Source organism: Meriones unguiculatus, chromosome 10 (genome assembly GCF_030254825.1).
Source record: "Meriones unguiculatus strain TT.TT164.6M chromosome 10, Bangor_MerUng_6.1, whole genome shotgun sequence".
In the NCBI taxonomy this organism is placed as follows: domain Eukaryota; kingdom Metazoa; phylum Chordata; class Mammalia; order Rodentia; family Muridae; genus Meriones; species Meriones unguiculatus.
In genome coordinates this window covers 118,388,766-118,409,269 of record NC_083358.1, presented here as the reverse complement: position 1 = coordinate 118,409,269, position 20,504 = coordinate 118,388,766, and the positions used below count along the sequence as shown (strand labels likewise).

General features: G+C 47.0%; 1 protein-coding gene across 6 annotated transcripts in view; it reads right to left on the bottom strand.

Annotated features, from left to right (window-relative positions):
- Window positions 1-20,504, bottom strand: part of Znf827 (zinc finger protein 827) — a 167,915-nt gene that overhangs the window by 113,981 nt on the left and 33,430 nt on the right. For all 6 annotated transcript variants that reach the window (XM_060393207.1, XM_060393206.1, XM_060393210.1 and 3 more), the window contains exons 3-4: window positions 11,014-11,186; window positions 5,192-5,672 (exon numbers count right to left, since the gene is read on the bottom strand). In XM_060393207.1, coding sequence (XP_060249190.1) covers window positions 5,192-5,672; window positions 11,014-11,186 — 654 coding nt within the window. The remainder of the gene's footprint in view (window positions 1-5,191; window positions 5,673-11,013; window positions 11,187-20,504) is intronic.

The following is a 20,504-nucleotide window of genomic DNA, read 5'->3' as shown; positions in this document are numbered from 1 at the left end:
CCATCAGGCAAAAGGGATGGCTTGGTTCACTGGCCATCTCAAGCTACCCTTTTCCAACAGGCGTCCTAGCATTTATACATAGCCTGATTGTTACTCCCAAATGCATCAAAATAGTGAGCAATAGATGGAGGTCTGGGGACAAAGGCTTCTGGGAAACAACAAGGTCTGACACAGAAACTTCTGTGGGCATCTTTGATTTCTGCGTGGAAACTGTGCTGAGGCACCCATAAGCCAGAAACAGTGGAGCAAATGCCTGCTTGTTCACAAGCTTTCTCTATGACGCTGAAAGTGAGGGGGTACCTCTAAAGGCCCACCTTTCCTACTTAAGATTAGTTTAGTGTCGCTTTGACCGACTAATAGGATGTGGGAGACGGTACAAAACTTTTTTGTCAGTTTCCAGATTAAAAATAGTTGAAATGACTTATATCTTTTATTTTGGAAAGCCAGGGACAAAAAAGATATCCCTTGCCAGCAAGCGAGGTGCCAAGTTTCTGTCAACTAACTGCTTGGTTATAATTTGGGGAGTTAGAATTAAATTTATATCTTGAAAAATGGCATCTTGAAGAAGAAGACGATAGGAGACTGTTACAGGCAACTGGCAATTTGTTCCTCTAATGAGGCTGCTCCAGCTCTGGGTGTGGGTATATGCGCCTTCGTGTATGTGCTGGTGTGGGGGAGGTGCACAGGCACATACAGTCCAGATGTCAACCTTGGGTGTCCTTCTTAGCTGTCCACCTTGTTGAGACGGGGCTCCCTCTGTACCTGGGACTTGACAAGGCTGCCCAGTGACCCTCAGGGATCCACCCATGCCTCTCCTTATCGCTGGCTGGGATTACCAGTTTGTGCCACCACACCCAATTTTCCCATGGGTGCTGGGGATTAAAGTGATGTCTTCGTGCTTTCTCGGGTAAACTCTTTACTGAAGGGGTAAACATTTTACTAAAGGAGCCATCCCCCCCAGGTCCCTGGCTCCCAGCATTTGGAGGCTTCCGATCTAGCCCGGGGATTTTCAAACTGGATAACATCTCTTGCCATGAGCCCCCGGAGGAAAACCATAGGGACCAAGGAACATGCCACCCAGGCCCCCCTTCATGCCAACCTTGACCTGCAATGAGGTGTCTACGACTCCTCTCGCAGCATCACGCCCTGTTCATGGGCTCAGGCAGAATGAAAGGACAAGCCGACTCAGACATTCAGAAGCTGTTCTGAAAAATACTAGACCAAGGACCAATTTAGGGGTTTTCATTTGTTTGTTTTGAGGATTATTTGGCTCTGCTGAAATAGCGCCTCAAGCAGCCCAGGTTGCTCTCTTTCTTTATGTGGCTGAAGAGTAAACTTCTGCTCCTCCTGCCTCCACCTACCTCGTGCTGGGACCACAGGTGAGCATCACCTTTCCCACCCGTGTGTGCTGGAGACTGCACCCAGGGCTCTGGCCACACAGGCAGCATGTGCCAACTGGGCTACATCTCTAGCCGCAGAGTGCCCACTCTCTATCAGCTGGCCTTTGTCCTGGCCGCCTGCCTCTTAGAATCACCAAAGTCTGGGGCCTATCCCAGACCAATTAATTAAACCATCATTTGGGGGGCCCTGGCATTTTACCAAAACTCCCTACGTAGGTCTAACTTGCTGTGGAGGTTAACTGCTGTTGACCTCCGTAGACAGGCCCATAGTAGCTTCCTAGGCTGGGCAGGCACCCCTCCTAGGGACACTCCCAGTCAGGTGACCTGGGGTAGGTCGCCCTGTCATGCAACAATTTACATAGTCTTCCAGGAAAGAGCTGTGTAAACAGAGGGCTACAGCCCTGGACAGACTGCCTCCCTGCTCCAAACCCAAAGCAGAGTCTACACAATTATTTTTTTGCCGACTAATACAGGTAGCTAGCAGTTGTGCTCAACCAACCACGACTGTGAGCCTGGGTCCACGAGCCTCAAAGACTGAGGAGCGTTAAGTCGGGATTCAGTGAGGAACAGAGCTGGATTTTATTTCACAAGCATGTAACCAGGAAACCTCCAAACTGGGGGAGGGTTGCAGCCAGCGGTTCACAATGTTTCTGATGCTGTGACCCTTTGATGGAGTTTCTCATGTTGTGTGACCCCCAAATGTGAAATATTTTTGTTGCTACTTCCTAACTGTAATCTTGCTATTGTTGTGAATCATAATGTAAATATCTGTGTCTTCGAATGGTCTTAGGTGATCCTGGAAGGGGTCAAGACCCACAGGTTGAGAACCGCTGGGTTAGAACGAATTTAAAACTGTATCCTACCCAGTGAGCGGGCACCATTCAGTCAGTTTTACGCTTGGTTTTAATCCACAGGGAGCAAAAAGCATCAAGTGTTTTCTCTCTCTCATTTGGAAACAAGTAGGTGTCTCCACACTTGAATTTGTCCCTGTGCTCCGATTTTTGCAGACTGTGATCTGGCACAGAGACTCCCAGACCCAGGGCCCACAAACAGCTGCACCCTATCGTACCAGCAGGTGCAAGGACAGAGCCTTGAAGGGGGGAAAAACAGTGCAAAAACAATGGCACCATTATGACACCAAGGGACAGGGCCTGGGGCTAAGCACTGGTTCACTCACACCATCTGAGGGCAGGAAGAGCTGAAGACTCAGCCATCGCTCCCGGGGACTGCTTCCCTGAATGATAGCCACCAAGAGAGCAGGTAGAAGGCACAGCAACCAGCAGCAAAGCCAGGCCAACCACGCAGTGGGGGCGGGGGACAATCTCTGCAGAAAAACCTATTCCTTTCCCTTTAACATAACTTCTCCTCCCGTGGGTAGGCCCTGCCACAGTCACCAAGTTTACATTTACATCCAAATATGCACACACAAAAAAATTACCCATGCATCTCACTCCCTGGTGACTTTATAACAGGTTGCTAGGTAACAGTGCATACAAGTCAGGTTTCAGGACCTCTGGTAAGCCACCATAAAATAGCTGCATGGGCCTTTTGCATAAACAGTGCGCCTCTGCTATCTGTTTCCTTATGCCAACTATCAGTCAGTGAATTCTCCCATGCCCAAAGCCTAAGCAGCCCCCATCAACAACTGAAAACAACAGGCCACACTATAGAAGGCTTTGGCACACAATGTGCTTCACCCCAGCCTACAAACTGCTTCTCGCTCTGTCTCTGCTATTAGAAGCTCTGGCCCTGAGAAGCCAAAACCTTCTCCCATGCTCGCTGAGAGGTGCTGGAGCTAGTAATTACAGCCCAGTGTCTGGTGGGATGGCAAGAGCTACCGCTCAGAGCTGAGCCCAGCAGGAGCCCCGTGTCAGACACCAGTGGTTTTAGCCCAGGATCAGGCTCGCAGGGGAAGCCCTCGCTCATCCTCTAGATCTCAAAGGATCTGGATGCCCAGGAAAGGGACTAGCCCCTTACTGCAGGCTATGCAACCCCTACTCAGTTTGTTCTTGTCAGTTAAGTAAGAAAACATCTGCCGTGCTAAGTTATGCTAAATGAATGTGACATTTGACGCCCTCTTGGGACTGTACTATAAGTGCCCAGAAAAGGGGCCACACATAAGTAACATCTTGGTTTGTTTGTTTGTTTGTTTTTCACTGTTTGGTTTTTTTTTAGAGACAGGGTAGGATTGCAAGGTGACCACCATCATGCGTGGGTCCCCTACAGGTGACATCCTAAAGGATACAGGAAGGCCAGAGGGAAACTCCCATTTCCCTCATAAAGCTTAGAGTACGTCAAATCCTGTTTTCCTTGAGACTGAGCTGAAAAAGGAGGGAGAAGAAGGTGAGAAACAGAAGCCTGGGCCAGATGGAATAAATGCCCAGGACTGGTCCAGGAACTGGAGCTTCCTCTGTGACAGTGCCTCCTATAACTTACCCTGCTTGGATCGTTTCCTGGATGCCTCATTTTTCATCCCTTCCCTCTTATGTCTCCCCTACTCATGTCTCCCACTGCTGAGGGGCAAAGATCAGGGTGAGAAGGTACATTCCAAAAGACCTGACTGAAGTGTCACAGAGCAAAGGGACTTCAGAGTGAAGCTGAGCCTCTCATTCACCTGGCAATGACATTTAGTGAAATACGACGCATAGCCCATTTAAAGGAAGGCGGTGACCAATTATTCTCCATTTAAAGGGTATTGTCAATCTCCAGAGAGCTGAAATGGCATTTGGAAATCATCCTGGGGACTGCCACCTTCACTGACAGACAGAACCCATTCTCAACCGACCTTTCTCCACCCTCTACAGTGCTTTTAAAATTTTAAATCATATTTTCAAAAACAGTGATAGGCCTATGTGTTACTGCTCCCAGAGCAGAAGGGAAACCTCTCCCAACGTTCCACCCCAGTGCAACATCGCCAGCTCATCAAAGCCATGGAGAAGGGAAACGTGTGCAATGTGCTGGTAATGGAAATGATGTCTATTAGCAAGACGTATTTTCATAACATACACATCAGCCTCTTTTCAAAGGGCAGTAGGGCAGTTGGGAAAGGGTGCTTGAAATATTTTCTTAAATTCCACGTTATTGCAGATGCTTACAACAGTCAAGTTCATATAGACAGAAGGTAAAATAGTGGCTAGTGGGGGCGGAGGAGAAGGCTGCCAGGAACTCTGTCATGTTGTGATACAGTTTGGGAGTATGACACATTTACAGAGATGGTTATACAACAATGCAAATGTTAATGCCACTGATATGCACACCTAAAAAAATGTCTAAGCCAGGACCTTAAGTGTGTTTTACCCCAAGACAAAGGTTAGCTCGCGATAGCCTTTAACCTTTGTTTAAGTTAGAAAGGTCTCCTCATGGTAGACCCCGTAGAGGTTCTTTAAAAAGCTTTGCAAGTAAAACAACAAAGAACCTGAATACCAAAAAAGAGACCCTCACAGATGCACTTCAGGGATACCAGCACAAAGGAAGCCAAGTGACCAGATCCAAGGTTGCAGGAAGCAAAGGACACAAACCGACGTAACCCTCTCCGTGCCCCCTGAGAGGGAGCCCAAATCCAGCAAGAGTAGGGGGCCGTCCCTATTGTTTCCAGACCCAAGCAGAAGTCTATTTTCACAGGAATACCAAAACAAAATATAAAAAAGGAAGTGGGGGGGAGTGAGGGAAGGAGAGAAGGAAAAAGAAAATTTCTCAAAGTATGAAGTATTAGAGCTCAAAGAACGTTGACATCATCTAGCCCTGTCACCTTATCACAGATGAGAAAACGGGGAACACAACCCTAACAGTACCTGACAGCTTCATGAGAAAATCGGAGGCCATCTTAACCGAGATGTCCTGGCTGAACAACGCTGCCGCACTGTTGGACACATACTCGGAGGGGTCTTTCAGCTTTGTGTGGTTGGCGGGCCTGTCGGCAGCATTCAGGGTAAAGGAGGTAGGCAGGCCGTTATCTTCCTTGGGCTCCTCCTTCACCAGCAAAGGTGCAATGCCAGCCCCACCCTGGCCAGTCCTCTCTGGAGTATTGGACGTCATCACGGTCCCCACTAGCTCTGTCCCTCCTCCTTCCCTCTGCTGCCCCAGGCAGCCACTGTCACTGAGGTGGGGAGATCCCTTGACATCTGGGTCTGGGATCTCCTCCTTCACCTTGGCCTCTGTCCTCAGGAAGTGCTGATGGCAACGCATGTGCAGTTTCAGGCTGAAGTGGCGTGAGGACGTGAAAGGGCACAGCTGGCACTGGAAGGTCTCTCCCCGGTCCTGGTGCTGGTGAACCTGCCGGAGACACAAGCAGAGCTGAACTGGTCACCGTGCACTTACGGAAAACGCCTCTCTGCGGCGCCTCGCATTCACCACTCAGCCCCTCAGTCCACACAGCACCAGGGGAGAACAGCATCGGAGAGGTGTCCCCAATGATGCGCTGGGTAAAATAAAGCCAGTCCTGAGACACGAAGGAGAGATTAAATCTCCACCCTGAAAGCCTCAGTGCTGTCTTCTGTAGAATGTGTCCTGGACTCACTGTAGACCAGGCTGCCCTTGAACTCACAGAGATCTGCCTGCCTCTACCTCCCCAAGTGCTGGGTAGACTCTTCTAATGAGCTTGTCAACTGATCTCACTTGCTATACCTTGTGAACTTACATAATCAGTAGCTAAGGGTCGCTAAGGGTCAAAGGACACAGCCTTGCCAACACAACAGAGGGGGAATGTCTCCAGGGTCCCCAGCTTCATAGGTGAGAAGAGGGAATACCCAAGCCCTCAAGAAGTATCTTGAACCCAGGTTCATACGAAGAAAGGAAACGCACGAGAAAAACCATCTGGGCAGAAGGAAACCACGTTCAAACGTTGCCACAGGGTCAGGGTCTAGAAGATGTCCAAAGTGAGGACAGACTTTCACACCCAGCTCCAAACCTTCCTGTACCCTGGACCTGCAAAAATGGTGAGAAACTTCTCTTTCTTCCTGTCGCTACCAAATTTAGTGTTTGGAAAAGTGAGGAAATGGTTGTGTTGGCCCCAGCCAGGCTTCGAGCTGGCAGGTAGTCATGAACTTGCGACTTCCCCATTCATCTCGCCAACGTGCTTCAGCACTGACCTGCTGCGCCCTGCTATTTCAGGGCTGGCCCTCCCTGGAGTCGGAACTGCCAATAGTGTAGATCTGAGCCAAGCGATTTGGGGGAGTGGTGTGCTCTGAACAAACAAGAACGTAAGCAATTGGCACTCAAAGCAAAACTGACGCTCCATAGGTCAGGGGTGACCTGAGTGGGCTTTGAACCTGGGTCTCAGAGACGTTAAAGGCTCGTTTGCCCGTCTTCTGTACCACCTGGCCACTTTGCTTGGCTCTCGTATCCCAAGAGAGCAGGTTTTACTACAGCTGTTTATGCTCTCTGAAAGAAATCCAAAAGCATTCTTCACCAGCCAAAACACACTTTAAATAATGTGAAGTGACCAACAAAAGCAAAGAAATTAAAAGTTAATCGCAAGATCCCGCTGCCACAGCACCCCACCGTGGTTTTCTGCAAAACAAGCAAGATACTCTGGGCCCTCAAAGCCCGTGTTCCTCAGCAGAAGTAACCATAAAAACTTCGATGCAGTCGTGACAGGGCCCTACGCATTAGGAAGCTTCTCCTGTACCCCAGCAGAGGGCAGAGGTAAGGAGACACCCTGTCCCTCCCTGCAACAGAACCCCTTCCTGTTCTTTGCCATAATAGGATCTCACTGGGCACTGATCCATTCATTGGCTTTCTCACTGAATCCAGAAGCTTCCCCCACCAGCTCCTCAGCCCAGGTCACTCGGGAAAAGGACTGTTGGAGGCCTCGGGTCACAGTCTCAAGGGCTCCCAACAGGTATCAGTACAGGCATGCCCAGAGGCAGGTGGTAAAGGTCACTGGGCAGGAAGCTTCCATGCCCCTGAGTCCAGTGCCGCAGGGTAGATTCCATTTCAAAAGTGTCCTCACATCTACTGACCCCAGAGAGGAGCTAATCCAGGGAAAGAAGCTCCAGAAGCCACTGTGGACGAAGAAATGGACTGATGAGCCCAGATTCCAAAATCAGAGGGGGGTGGGGTGAGGGTGGCACTCCCTGAATTGAGGCACCATGAGCAAGACTGCTTGCGGCTCCTTTTCCACCTCAGCCTGGCCTTGTACTGAGTTTCAGGAAAACCAGTGTAAGCAAAGGCAAAACAGAACGGGTTCACTTTGGTGCGTGTGGTTTTACTGGAGCTACACCTTCCCACCCAAATGCAGGCCTTTGAGAGAAGTACTGTCCCCACCGCCTGGGGGTGGCAGCTCCCTCCTCTCCTGACAGAAGAGAAATTTTCCGTTATAATTTTGGTTCCCTTTTGGCCAACACATGCTTTGAAGTCCCCGCTGAGCCTCCAATGAGAGGACACCCTGGCTGGTAGCACAATACTCACGGACAGGTCTCACTGACATGGCGCCAAGACACTTCCCGGGTAAAGAGAGGTGACGTACACTATGTGGTACGTCAACACTTGGGGTGACATCCCTCAAGACTGGGAGGGATGCTGGAGAGTATCTACACTCAGCTTCCTCAGGGGACCAGGCCAGGCAACCAAGGGGCTCAGGAGTGGCCCCAGCTCTCCAAACGCAGACCTCAGAAGGGAGGAATCGCATGTGAACTCTCGCCCAGTTTCTTTCCATGACGTCATTTGTGTTCTCCATCTGCACAGCCCTCTCTCTTTGGCATTTCCATTCAGTCTGAGCTTATGAGTCTCACATACAACTCCTGTGGGCACACTCACACAGGAGAGCTGAATGAGACCTCATGAGGTCTAAGACAACCCTGAGGAAGCTGCAGGTATGTTCAGGTTCCTAATGGAGCTGCTCACAAAAAGCATCTGCATAAATGTTATGGAGGAAGTGAAGGCTTGAGAAGAAAGAGTGTGCAGCACCTAGCCCGTGTAGGAAGACAGGAAGTGCTGCATTGGTTGAACAAAGAAAGTGGAATCTCTTGGGTCTTGACATAGACCATTGTGATCAATGCAGGAGATAACGGCCACCTCTGTGGGAGGAGATAAATGGCCAATGTCATGTTCTTTGTATCAGTTTCAGTAAATTCTCAGCACTAAAGCTGGATCACAAAGAGAGAGAAGCCATAAAACTTATTTTGGAGAACTTCTTCTAACATCCACTCATTACCACTAAATGTATCTGCTGATGTATTTTCAGGTGGCTTTCGGGGCATAATGGCTGCATTAGCGGTACTGACAGCCGCTTCTCCACACTGGCTCTGTAGTAAGGATCTACATGGATGAGCTCACTAACTCTCACCCAGTGAGAAAGACCATGTGTTTGCTTTCTCCATTAGTGGGAACAGGTTTAGAGGGCTTCAACCACGCTAAGCACTCACAGCTCCTAAGCCAGGAATTCTCCCCAAGCTAAGATCACAGTCAGAGATTCTTACGAAGCTAAGTCAAATCTTAACCTTTAGCTAGACTGCCCCTACTTCTCAGATAAAATCATTTTAGAAAAATTATCTACATTTTCAGCATCTGGTAAAGGTAACAGGAAATGGATATGCATAAGAGCACACCGTAACATTCCTACGGAGAAAATATTTGCCAAGTTTTGCAAAGTTAAATTATATTCAATAAAAAATGCTTTAAGGCCAACAGGAGGAGGAGAGCAGGGACAAGAAGGCATGCCTTTGATAAAATTAAACTTGCATACGTGCTTCTCCAACTCCCCTTATCAAACGCTTGAGTCACAGCTCAGTGGGATAGGACACCACGAGTTTGAATAAAGTAGCGATTTCACACAACTGCTTTATTGTAGTGGTTATTGATTTGTTCTGAAAGCACTCAGGACCCCACGACCTGCGGAGCCCGGGCAGCTCTCATCTGCACCACTGTCATGGCCGTCCGCCTCTGTCATCAAGGCACCAGCTCATCTCCCCGTAGCGTCAGGGTCAGCAGTTCCTGCTGTTGAAACCCAGCCTTTTTTTCCATGGGTTTATAAATAGGCTGTTTTAAGTGACCCTGAGCTGAAACCAAGCTTACAAGGTGTCAGCGTAGATGCAAGTTTTCTGCTCACTGAAGCTTTAAATTTGCCAGGCCGACTTCTAAGCACAGCCACTAACGCAAGTTCTAGTCTGAAAAAAGACATTCCTTTTGAAGTCTCAATGCTACAGGTTTAAAGTGTGACGTCTCACCCAGGGAATAAGTGGCGAGGATGAGGAGTGCTAAGGTAATAACCCAGGACTCCTAAAATTCGGTCAACCAGAACTCCTGCTTAAGTGAATTCTGAAGATGAAGGGCTAGCTGCTGACCCCAGGAGAAAAAGGCAAATGAGAGAAAACAAATTACATCACATATTTACTCTTTTTTTTTTTAAATCTTCTAAGCCAGTTTCTATAGTGAATAGAAATTTTGTGTGACTGCACTTTCCAGAGCTTCAGTTGGAATTGATCTACGCAGAAAGATTCAAATGCAAGATTTCAACATAACCAAAAATCTACTAGAGTTATCTGGGGGAAGAGACACTACACATAATGTCACACCTAAGCCACATCGAGAGGTATCAATAAAACATAATTCTTCTCACTACTATGCTAGGGCGTGGTTACTAGCACCTCTGGCTCAGGCGCTCTGCTGCTGGTTTCTCCTTTAGCACTAAGGACAGCTCCTGCCCATTAGGTAGAAAGGAAAACTGAGAGACTGAATGTTACCTGCCCAAGGCCGTTTGGCCAACAAAGTGCTGGGAAGATTTCAATTCAGGTCTTTGTCAAATTCAAAACTTCAAGTTCTTGTGACCTCATGAGTTCCCAAAGCTGAAGCAAAGCCTCGGTCGGTATAAGAGTGTGTGGTGTCCATGTGTGTATATGTGATTGCATGTATATTGGTGCACGTGTGCTTGTGGGTACACAAGTGCATGCAGGTGTGTGCACATGCATGTGGAAGCCATAGACAGATGTGAAGACTCATCCTTGATCACACATCTACCTTAGTCATTGAGGCAACATTTGTCAATCAAACCATGGCTAGCTGACATGGCTAGTCTTGGTTACCCAGCTTGCTAGGAGAATCCTGTTTCCCCATCTGAGGGTGGAATTACAGAGCACACCGACCCACCTCTCACAAGGGTTTCCGGGAACTGAAACTTGGTCTCGTGCTAGCTTGTCAAGCGGTTAACTGTGGAGCCTCTCCCCAGACCCCACAAGTGGTTTTGGTAGGACATTAAACATTATGTAAGTCAGGCAGCAGTGGTGCACACTTTTAATCTCAACACTTGAGACAGAGGCAGGTGGATTTCATGAGGTCAAGAACAGCCTGGTCTACAGAGCAAGCTCCAGGGACAGCCAGGACTACACAGAGAAACCCTGACTCAAAAAGCCAAAAAGGAGGAGAAGGAAGAAGAAGAGGGGGAGAAAAAAAATGAAGTCCTTAGATGTTTGTTGTCACCCAAGAAATGCTAGCGTAAACACTGACGGTCTCGGGGACCTGATCCTAAAACTGAGGGTCCTCCTTGAGGGGAAGACCCCTCACAGCACAGTGCTAGCTTCTTGGGCCTGCTCCACTGCAGCGCTCCCTGTGAGCCAAGAAGCCTCCTGCAGCAGGTAAGAGGAAGGAACCCCAGCCACACCATCTACAAACGGCTTACCTTCATGTGGGATTTCAGATTGTCCTTGCGAGCACACCGGAATGGACAGAGTGGACACTGATGACTTTTTAAGCCTGTGTGAATCACCATATGCCGTTTCCAATAACTCTTCCTTTTTATAACCAAACCACATATTGGGCACTGGAAAGGCTTCCCGCTTTCTTCTTCTGGGGCTTGGAAAAGAGAGGGGAGAAAGGGGGATATTAAGGAAAACGAAAAGGCACATTGCATCCGACAGTAAAATACACGTCTCGCTACATAACAAGCACACTAGCAGTGTCTTCTCTGTCGCCCCCTTTGGAAACTCTAAGATTATAACTGAGGAAAGTCTATAGCTGTTCTTCTTAAGGGAGAGGCTCACATTCAGGTAGCACTCCCATCGGGGGTCCGTCTGGCCACCACCGATCATCCTGCCTGTGACAGCCTTATTCTCAAAGGCTGTGATGTACTGAGAGGTCATCTGCAGAAGGGCTGAGCCTGGCCCCAAAGGCACCCACAGGCCGAGAAGCCCCGTCTGTCGCTGAATTCCCACTGGGTGATGAGTGAGAAATACAGGCAATCTCACGGGACAGGAAATAATGCACTGTTCCGAAGAGAAAGACAAACACTGTTCCACAGAGAAAGCTCACGTGCTGGCCTCCAGCAGAGACAGAGCTCAGCATCCCCACTGGTGACTTGTTCAGCTGTGGCTCGTGCAGACAGAGGCTGCTGCCAATTTAGCCATCAGGGGGTCCTCGGGTCAGGGCTTTTTTTTTTCCTATGTCTGTCCCTCTGCCTCTAACAATGTGTACTGCCTTTCTCTGATCCGCACGGGGCCTGGCTACCTGCTGTAGGAAGGGACACACCAGGCCACCACAAATGCTTCCAGTTTTCAGGGAAGCAAACAAACCAACAGCTTCCCCTAAGTGCAGCTCAGATTGCTGTCTCCTGTACCATCCTCTCCAGGAAGTGCCTCTGTTGCCATACTATTGCTGAATTTCTGACCCACCAATTAACCTCTACAACTTGTGTGTACGGGGAACAAAAATGGGCACAGTTACAGGCTCTGTGTGTGAATGTGAGTGTGTTTGTCTGTGTGTGTGTGTGTGTGTGTCTGTGTGTGGGGTTGAACCTAGGTCTCCACTGAAATTGAGATACATCCCCAAATTCTTTTTACTTTTTATTTTATTTGAAACTAACTGTTCCAGCTAGGCCAGTGACCTCCAGGGACCCTCCTGTCTCTGCTTTCCCAGCAATGAGATTAAAGGTGTGCACCGCTGTGACTGGCTTTTAAGTAGGTGCTGGGGATCCCAACTTGGGTCCTCACGCTTAAGAGGCGTGTGCTTTACAGACTGAGGCCCCTCTCTTCCTTGCAATTTATGATGAAAGAAACTGGGTCATTTGTTCTGAGGAGTCTCCCATGTTCTATGGCTGACTCTGGCCACATAGTATGTTTGGCTTTTTAAAAATTATTATTGCCTCGATTTTTGTTAAACTGCTAGTTTGAGGCTTGGCTACATTTTTATGATAATAATTCATAGATGGCAGATATCAGAAGGCGTGAACAGAGACCCCTGCCTTGATGTGCGCTCCCACAAGTGCGCATGCGTGCACACACACACACACACACACACACACACACACACACTGGGAAAAATTATGGTTAAAAAGAAAACTAAAAGGGATACACAAAAACAAATGAGAGTATGAAGCTTATTTGAATCCTGTGAGCTAAGAGGAAGGAGTCAGGCATATGTGTGGTGGGGGAACGACTGTGTTCCCTTTCCATCCTGTACTATTTGAATTTTTAAATACAAACATTACTTCTGTGATTTTTAAAGGAAGCATTCCCAAGTGCATACTTTAAGATAATCTCATTATTTATTCATTGAGTCAACTCTGTTTCTACATGCCAAGAGCCACTTAAAATGGATGGAACCAGAAAGGCTCTGAAATAAGGTTAGGAGATTCACACACTCGCACACACAATCTTACTAATGCAGGTATAAGTGATACTACTTGGCTTAACCAAGCAACTTGAAAAGGCATCCTCCAGCTGAAAATATGCATTTCATGTTCAGCATTGGAAAGTTAACTTCCGGTGTTTTGATTGGCAGTAGGTGTGGACAACCGAGTGTTCCCTCTACTCTAAGGGAAACACCTTGGACAGGCCCATATCATTCTCTCATAAAGGGCGAGAGCTTCCCCCTGTCTGTGTGGACTATCTGAGCTGATTGCATCCCTTTCTCTCCATCACTGTTTCTCTCCATACTGATATCCTGGTTCCCCAAAGCCTGCATACTGAACAACAGATTGTCAAGAAAGGCCGGGACTGGGCCTCTAGGTGTGATTATTGTTATACAATGAGACAGAAAATGATAAAGATGTCTGCTCTGGATAAGAGGAACACCGAGTGATATGGAGAACACGCACAAACAGGCTGTGACAGGTCCCTATCTTACAGGAGTGTTTTCCACTACTGAAACCAGGAACTAATCTTACAGAGCAGAGGAAGGGAAGAGACACTGAGACCTCTAGCTTAGGCCAGCAACTTCATGGCTGAGACCTCCACCACAGGCTGACAACTTCATGGCACACAAGGAAGGCGCTAATAGGAACATGACCAGTAAGATCAAAAACTCAAGTGACAACACATGCTGGAGAGGTTGTGGAGAAAGGGGAACCCTCCTCCACTGCTGGTGGGAATGCAAACTTCTACAACCACTCTGGAAATCAATCTGGCTCTTTCTCAGACAATTAAGAATAGTGCTACCTCAAGATCCAGCTGTACCACTGCTAGGCATATATCCAAAAGAGGCTCAAGTACACAAGGACATTTGCTCAACCATGTTTGTAGCAGCTTTATTCGTAATATCCAGAACTTGGAAACAACCCAGATGTCCCACAGTTTAGGAATGGATACAGAAATTGTGGTACTTTTACACAATGGAATACTACTCAGCAATTAAAAACGAGGAAATCATGAAATTTGCAAGCAAATGGTGGGATCTAGAAACGATCACCCTGAGTGAGGTATCCCAAAAGCAGAAAGACACACATAACATATACTTACTTATATAGTACTATAAGATAGGATAAATATACTGAAATCTATCCACCTAAAGAAGATAAACAAGAAAGAGGACCCAGGGTACAATGATCAATCCTCACTTTGAAAGACAAATGGGATGGACATTGGATGTAGGAGCAAACAAGTAACAGGACAGGAGCCTACCAGAGAGGGCTTCTGAAAGACTCTACCTAGCAGTGTATCAAAGCAGATATTAAGACTCATAACCAAACCTCCAGCAGAATGCAGGGAATCAAAAAAAAGGGGAGGGGGTTAATACGACCTGGAGAGGACAGGAGTTCCACAAGGACCAAATATATCTGGGCACAGGGTCTTTTATGAGACTTTTTCTCCAACCAAGGACCATGTATGGATACAACCTAGAGCTCCTGCTCAAATGTAGCCCTTGGTAGCTCAGTATTCAAGTGGTACCCTAATAGGGGAACAGGGACTGTTTCTGACATGAACTTGATGGCAGGCTCTTTGACCTCCCCCCCCCCAACCCCCAGGAGAAGCAGCCTTGCTAGGCCACAGAGGAGAACTTTGCAGCCAGTCCTGAAGACACCTGATAAACCAGTATCAGATGGAAGGGGAGGAGGTTCTCCCTTATCAATGAACTTGGAAAGGGGCAGGGAGGAGATGAGGGTGGGAGGATGAGATTGGGAGGGAAAGAGGGAATGGGATACAGCAGGGATACAAAGTTAACAAACTGTAACTAATATTAAAAAAAAATAAAAATTAAAAAAAAAAAGGAACATGGCCAGAATGCAGATTCCCCTAGGGCCCTGTCTTGCCTGCGTGATCAACAACCTCTCTGATCTTTCAGTCACTCCCAGCCACCATCTTAAACACCAATTCTATACTTTCAAGTGTATTACGTGCAACACAGTTCCTCATACCAGGATCTTTCCAGTATTATCTGTAAGTAGCCTTGGCATATGGAAGCTCAGTTGATTCCAAATAAACAATGCATAAATGTAATAAACTCTACATCAGCACTCCATATAAATCCATTTATTTCATCTTGAAACTATGCTGCCTTTAGTTTTAATTAGCACCAAAATACAGATGAATCGTGTACAAATTAGGGTGCCCTTGGACAGACTAGGGGAAAATATAAAAATGAGAAGATGCTGACTAAAAAAAATAACTATTTGGAATTTTGTACATGTGTATGTGTGTGTGTGTGTGTGTGTGTGTGTGTGTGTGTGTGTATACTCATGCATAAGCATGCTTGTAGAGGCCAGAGGTCAATGTCAGGTGACTTCGATGACTCTCTCTTAACTTTTTGAGACTAAGTCTCTCCCTGAACTTGGTGAACCTGGAGGAGCAGGAAATCTTCAGGATCTGCCAGGGCCAGCATCCCTAGCATGGGGATTACAAAGGTGCACACTTTCTACGTGGGTTCTACAGGATCAAACTCAGTCCTTATGCTTCTGCAACAAGCTCTCCACCTGAGCCATCTCCACAGCTCTCTGTTTGGAAATTTTAAGCTCTCATGGAAGGAATGGAGAGAAGCCATGTGAAAAAGGTGACCAGCAGGAACCGAGTGATTTTCAGTCTGTGATCAACTCCTGGTGGCATCTGCATTTTTACTTATTCAGGGAAGAACGTCCACATTTCAGGACTCGTCCCGTGTGCACATGCTGCTGTTAATGACAGAGATGGGGAGCAACGATGCAGTTTCTTTCTGTGTCAAGCTAGCTGCTGTAACTTTTGCTCAGATTTAGAGCCTGGGTAATTCCAATCACTTCCCTGGGACGGAGCACACACCCCAGAAAGCACCAAGTCCAAAGTGCTCATGCTTTTCCCTAGTTTGCCTGATAAACAAGTCCCCTCCAATAACACATCACTGCAAACAATTCCACCTGATGCTAACAGATGACATGGGACAGAGAACTGTTAATGTGCTGCTTTGGAGGAAATGCTCACTCACTCTACAGACAATAACAGTGAGACAGAAGGTAGCCTATGTCAATGGAAACACATGGTAGTGGTAGGTTGTACTGTGAAGAATGATGGTGGCCTACAGATACCCCCTCAGGCAGAAAAACCACCCTCAGAGCAGAGCAAATAACAGGTATGAATATGCGGCTCAGAACCTGGCCTGACATGAGACTTGTTGGGGCCCTGAGGAAATAAGCCTAGACAGCTCAGCCTAGACAAGCTTTAGATGATCGAACTCCAGTGCACGGAGGGAGAGGGAGACCGATGAGGGGGAAAGGCAATGTAGCCGGGGCATCCTACCTGTGTATCTCCAGAGTTCCAGACAGTTCCAGCTTCGACACTTGACTCAGTAAGCGTGCTGGACTGTAAAATGAGGCTAAGTGAAAAGGGCTGAGAAAGTAGTGAGAGATGAATAAATGATGCTGGAAATAGAAGGGAGTGGTGAGGCAGGCTGCAGGTTAGCCCTGATGAGACCAGCCTGGACCCACAAATGCATGCCAATCACATGGTACGCCCAAAAATGGTCATGGATGGATAGATGGACAAGCGGTCATGTGCTCGTGCACCTACAGCTCAGCTGCTTCCAAAAGCAATCTGAGAGCAGCTAGTGTGGACTTACATCACTGGTAAAGTTCAGTGATACACACTCAACTATCAAAGTGAGCAGACTCTGCACAAAATGGAGATGATCAGACTGGAGACTTGAGAGAAAGCTTTGAAAGGAAAGATGCCATGTATAAAATAATAATGATGATGATGATAGAATGCTTGTTGAGGGTTAGTGAACAGAGTTAGAAAATTAGCAGTAAGAAAGTGCATGGGATATTACAACAGGAAGGAATCCTAGAGACAATTCTAAACATCTCAGTTTGCACATAATGACACAGAACTGGGTACTCTCGCACAGGGCGAGGAGTTTGGGGAAATAAGTGTTGTTCAAGTTCAGCCACCTAAGAGACAGGGCTGAGATCAGAGCACCTCTTAATTTCCAGTTTGGTGTTCTACCTATTGTCAACATATAAATCCACAAAACAATAAAAACAGAACTTCACAGAGCTAAATAATAGTAACAACAATAAGAAATCCTGAAATATTTCAGGATTATTAAAACACATTCAAGTTTTCATGAGCTCCCCCGCCAAACATCTGGCTAGAGCCTGCCTAGAACGGGCTGGAAGTCAAGATAATTTGCAACTAAGTAAATGAGCACACGGCTCTTACCGTGCACACAAGTGGTGTTTTCAGAAGCTGGGAGACCCTGGCTGTGCATAATCCACGCCCATTACACTATCACCAACACTTTAGACCTAGGAACTTGACTGGTTCATATACGTATAGGATGAACCTTCCTTTCTAACAATGTACAGAGTTTACTCATGTATAGATTTAAAATTTTTGTTTGTTTGAGATTGGTTTGTTTGGGTCTCCTGTAGCTTCACCTTCCCACAAACATGTTATACAGCCGAAGAAGACTTTGAACTTCTGACCCTCCTATCTCCACGTCCAGAGCTCCAGTATAACAGATATTCATCACCACAGCCAGGTACCATCATGCTGGAGATCAAACCCAAGACTCCAGGCATATAGGTAAGCACTCGACCACCTACCTTCATCACCAGCCCAGACTTTAAATCTTTTCATGATACCTCTTGGGCGTGTCTCTCAAATGCCATTTCAGTGGACAAGAACGTAGGGTGGAAATAGCAGTATCTAACAAGATTCTAACCAGTGTGACATCATCGATGTGCGTCTTAACAAGCATTAAATAGAACTAAGACAGAAGTCGGATACCTACAGCTATTCTACTTTCAAGTCTGAAAACATCTGAGAGCAGCAAAGAAAGAGTCCTGTTAGAAAGTGAGTCTCCGAGATGAGTCTGTATATGTAACAGTACTGGATTACGGCTCTAGCAACTGTGGAGCTAATGGCAGGATGGGGAGCGGTCATCTCGAGTTTGTAAGCATCTGCAATGATGATTTTAATAATACCCCATAAAGATGAAAGGAAACAGCAGCCCAGAAAACCCCTATGGAGCGGCATTGCAAACAGCCTTATCTGAAGCTGCTAGGGGCCAGGGTGCTTTGAAGTCTATGTAAATTTCACTTGGAACAAGACAATGTCTTGGAGACCCTCTCTCGGAAACACCACCTGTTATTTCTTTAACCAGGAACCCGGCATCCTGAGGCTCCTGTTGGCTTTCCACAAGAAACTTTGTCTTGAAAATCAAAACCATTTCTTTTATTCTGAGCTGTGAGGGAACAGTGGCTTCAAAGAGAATTGAGTCAATGTGTGACATTTATCTTTAGAGCAAATGGACATCATCTTCCGTCTGGTGTGTCCCCTTTCGGAAGAGCGGTGCAGCATGTGCTAGGGGCGCAGGTCACATGAAAGAAGCCTCCTCCTCAAGTGTCACAGCTCTCTGGAGGGGCAGAAAGGCTACCGAGTGCTGGACTCTCAAGGAATTCAACACACCATGACCTGGCAACAACAGAATCCTGCTCAAAAAAAAGAAGAAAACCAGACCTAAAAGACACTATTTTTTTTCATGATCTGGACTCCCTTGACCTGAAGAAGGTCAAAGCAATGTCTGGTGTCTAAATTACTTGAGACAGGATCAGATTCCCTAGCACACAGCTTTTCCGAACTCCAAAGGCAACTGTGTATACCTTTTATTTATTTTTTTTTATTTTTTGTAACATTTTGAGAAACAGCTTTTGAAAAAATCCTTCTTGAAATCAGGGTGGTGTACAACTTTGTGGTCTCTTTGTGGAGGTGGGAGTGAGGGTTGTATTTGTCTGCTTGGGGTAGTTTTTTCTTTTTTCCTGATACAGGGTCTCATGTGGTCAAGACTAACCTTGAGCTCATTATGTAGCCAACGATGACCTCAAACTTCTGATCCCTCTGCTTCTGCCTCTCCAGTGTTAGGATTATAAGCATGTGCCATCAGTCTATTGTTAGTTTCCTGGTAAAGTGGAGTCAGGTGTGATTTGGCTTTGCCTAAAAAGTGACAGGGTGGTAAGACCTGCACTCATGACTCCTGTGCGTGCATGAGTGTGACACAGACGCAGATGAAGGTCGGAGGACAAGTTGTGGAACAGATTGTCTCATTCCACCAAGTGGGTTCCTGGGATCAAATGCAGGTCATCAGGCTTGGTGGAAAACCTTGCACTCATTTCACTGGCCTGCTCACTGCTCGTCATTGATTGAAATAGTAAATCTCTCTTATACGTCCCTCACTGAAAAGCCCACAGATATGCTGGCTAAGCACACTTAAAGGAGGAACACGCCTGCTTTCCTCAGAGGCACATCCTACGGCAGAACAAACAAGAAGCCGACCTTACACTGGGTACTTACGACTTCCTTCTCATTTCTCAATGTGTCTGTTATTCAGTGAAAAGTTCTCTTTCTCAGGCCTGGCCTTCTGCAGTCAAGAGCACTTTAAGATAATAAAGGGGGCACAGTGTGCCCTCAGGAGACTGGCGTTATCGCTCGTCTCTTTCCAGGCCTCCAGTCAACTGCCTTCCACTCTTCAATGTGTGTAGACTCCTTCCCAGAAACTGATGCCAGCCAAAACCCCACTGCCTCGATCAGCAGAAAGGAGAATACTTACACAACGGTGTTTCACATACAGTCTCGCCTCCCTACGCTAAATGACCGCCAGTCAACAGTGACTTCCCTATTGAGAAATTACTCGGCTCCCTTTACTTGTCCTTGTTTTAGGCATTTCTCTCATCACAAGGAAGGTGAGGAGTTGGAAGAAACGAAATCCAAAATGCATAAGCATTTGGGTACCCTAAGGATACGTCAGGAACTCAGGAATGGACCATTTGCTGCACTTGAGTCAAAGTCCCAGTTCCCCATTTTTCTTGGTCTTTTCTGCTGTTCACACAGGCTTGCTTGTTTATAAACAGCATCTCACTATGAGTCCAGCCTGGTCTAAGTCTGCAATCTGAGTGCTGGCATGACAGGTCACTATGCCTAACTTGTTTACAAAGTTGTTGCTATTGTTTGCTTCGTACTTACTAGTGTGGTGTATGTGTGTGTGTGTACATGTATATGTGTGTGACATGTGCATGCTGTATGCACGGAGGTCAGAGGACAACTTTCATAGTCATGTTCTTCTCCCATCATTTGGGTTCCAGGGATCAAGCTCAGGTTGATGGCAGTTGCCTTTTACCTACAGAGCCAACCTGCTGACCCTACAGAAAGTATTACAATTATAGCACTTAGCTCATTCCATAACTCAATGTGCCACGTACACCAAACTGATTTTAACTCTGGTCACCAAGGGTGACCACAAGCACACTTCACCAGTGTAGCTGCAAGTGACGGGCAGATGCCAGAGCACGCACGGTGATGGAGGACATGGCCTACTTCCTGTCCCAGCTTTGCAGGAAATCCTTGGGAGGCATTTGAAACTTCCCCCATCCCAGGAACAGGCATTTATCAGAAATGCTGCTTTGAGGCAAACCATTACCTGAGGTGGCACCGCCAT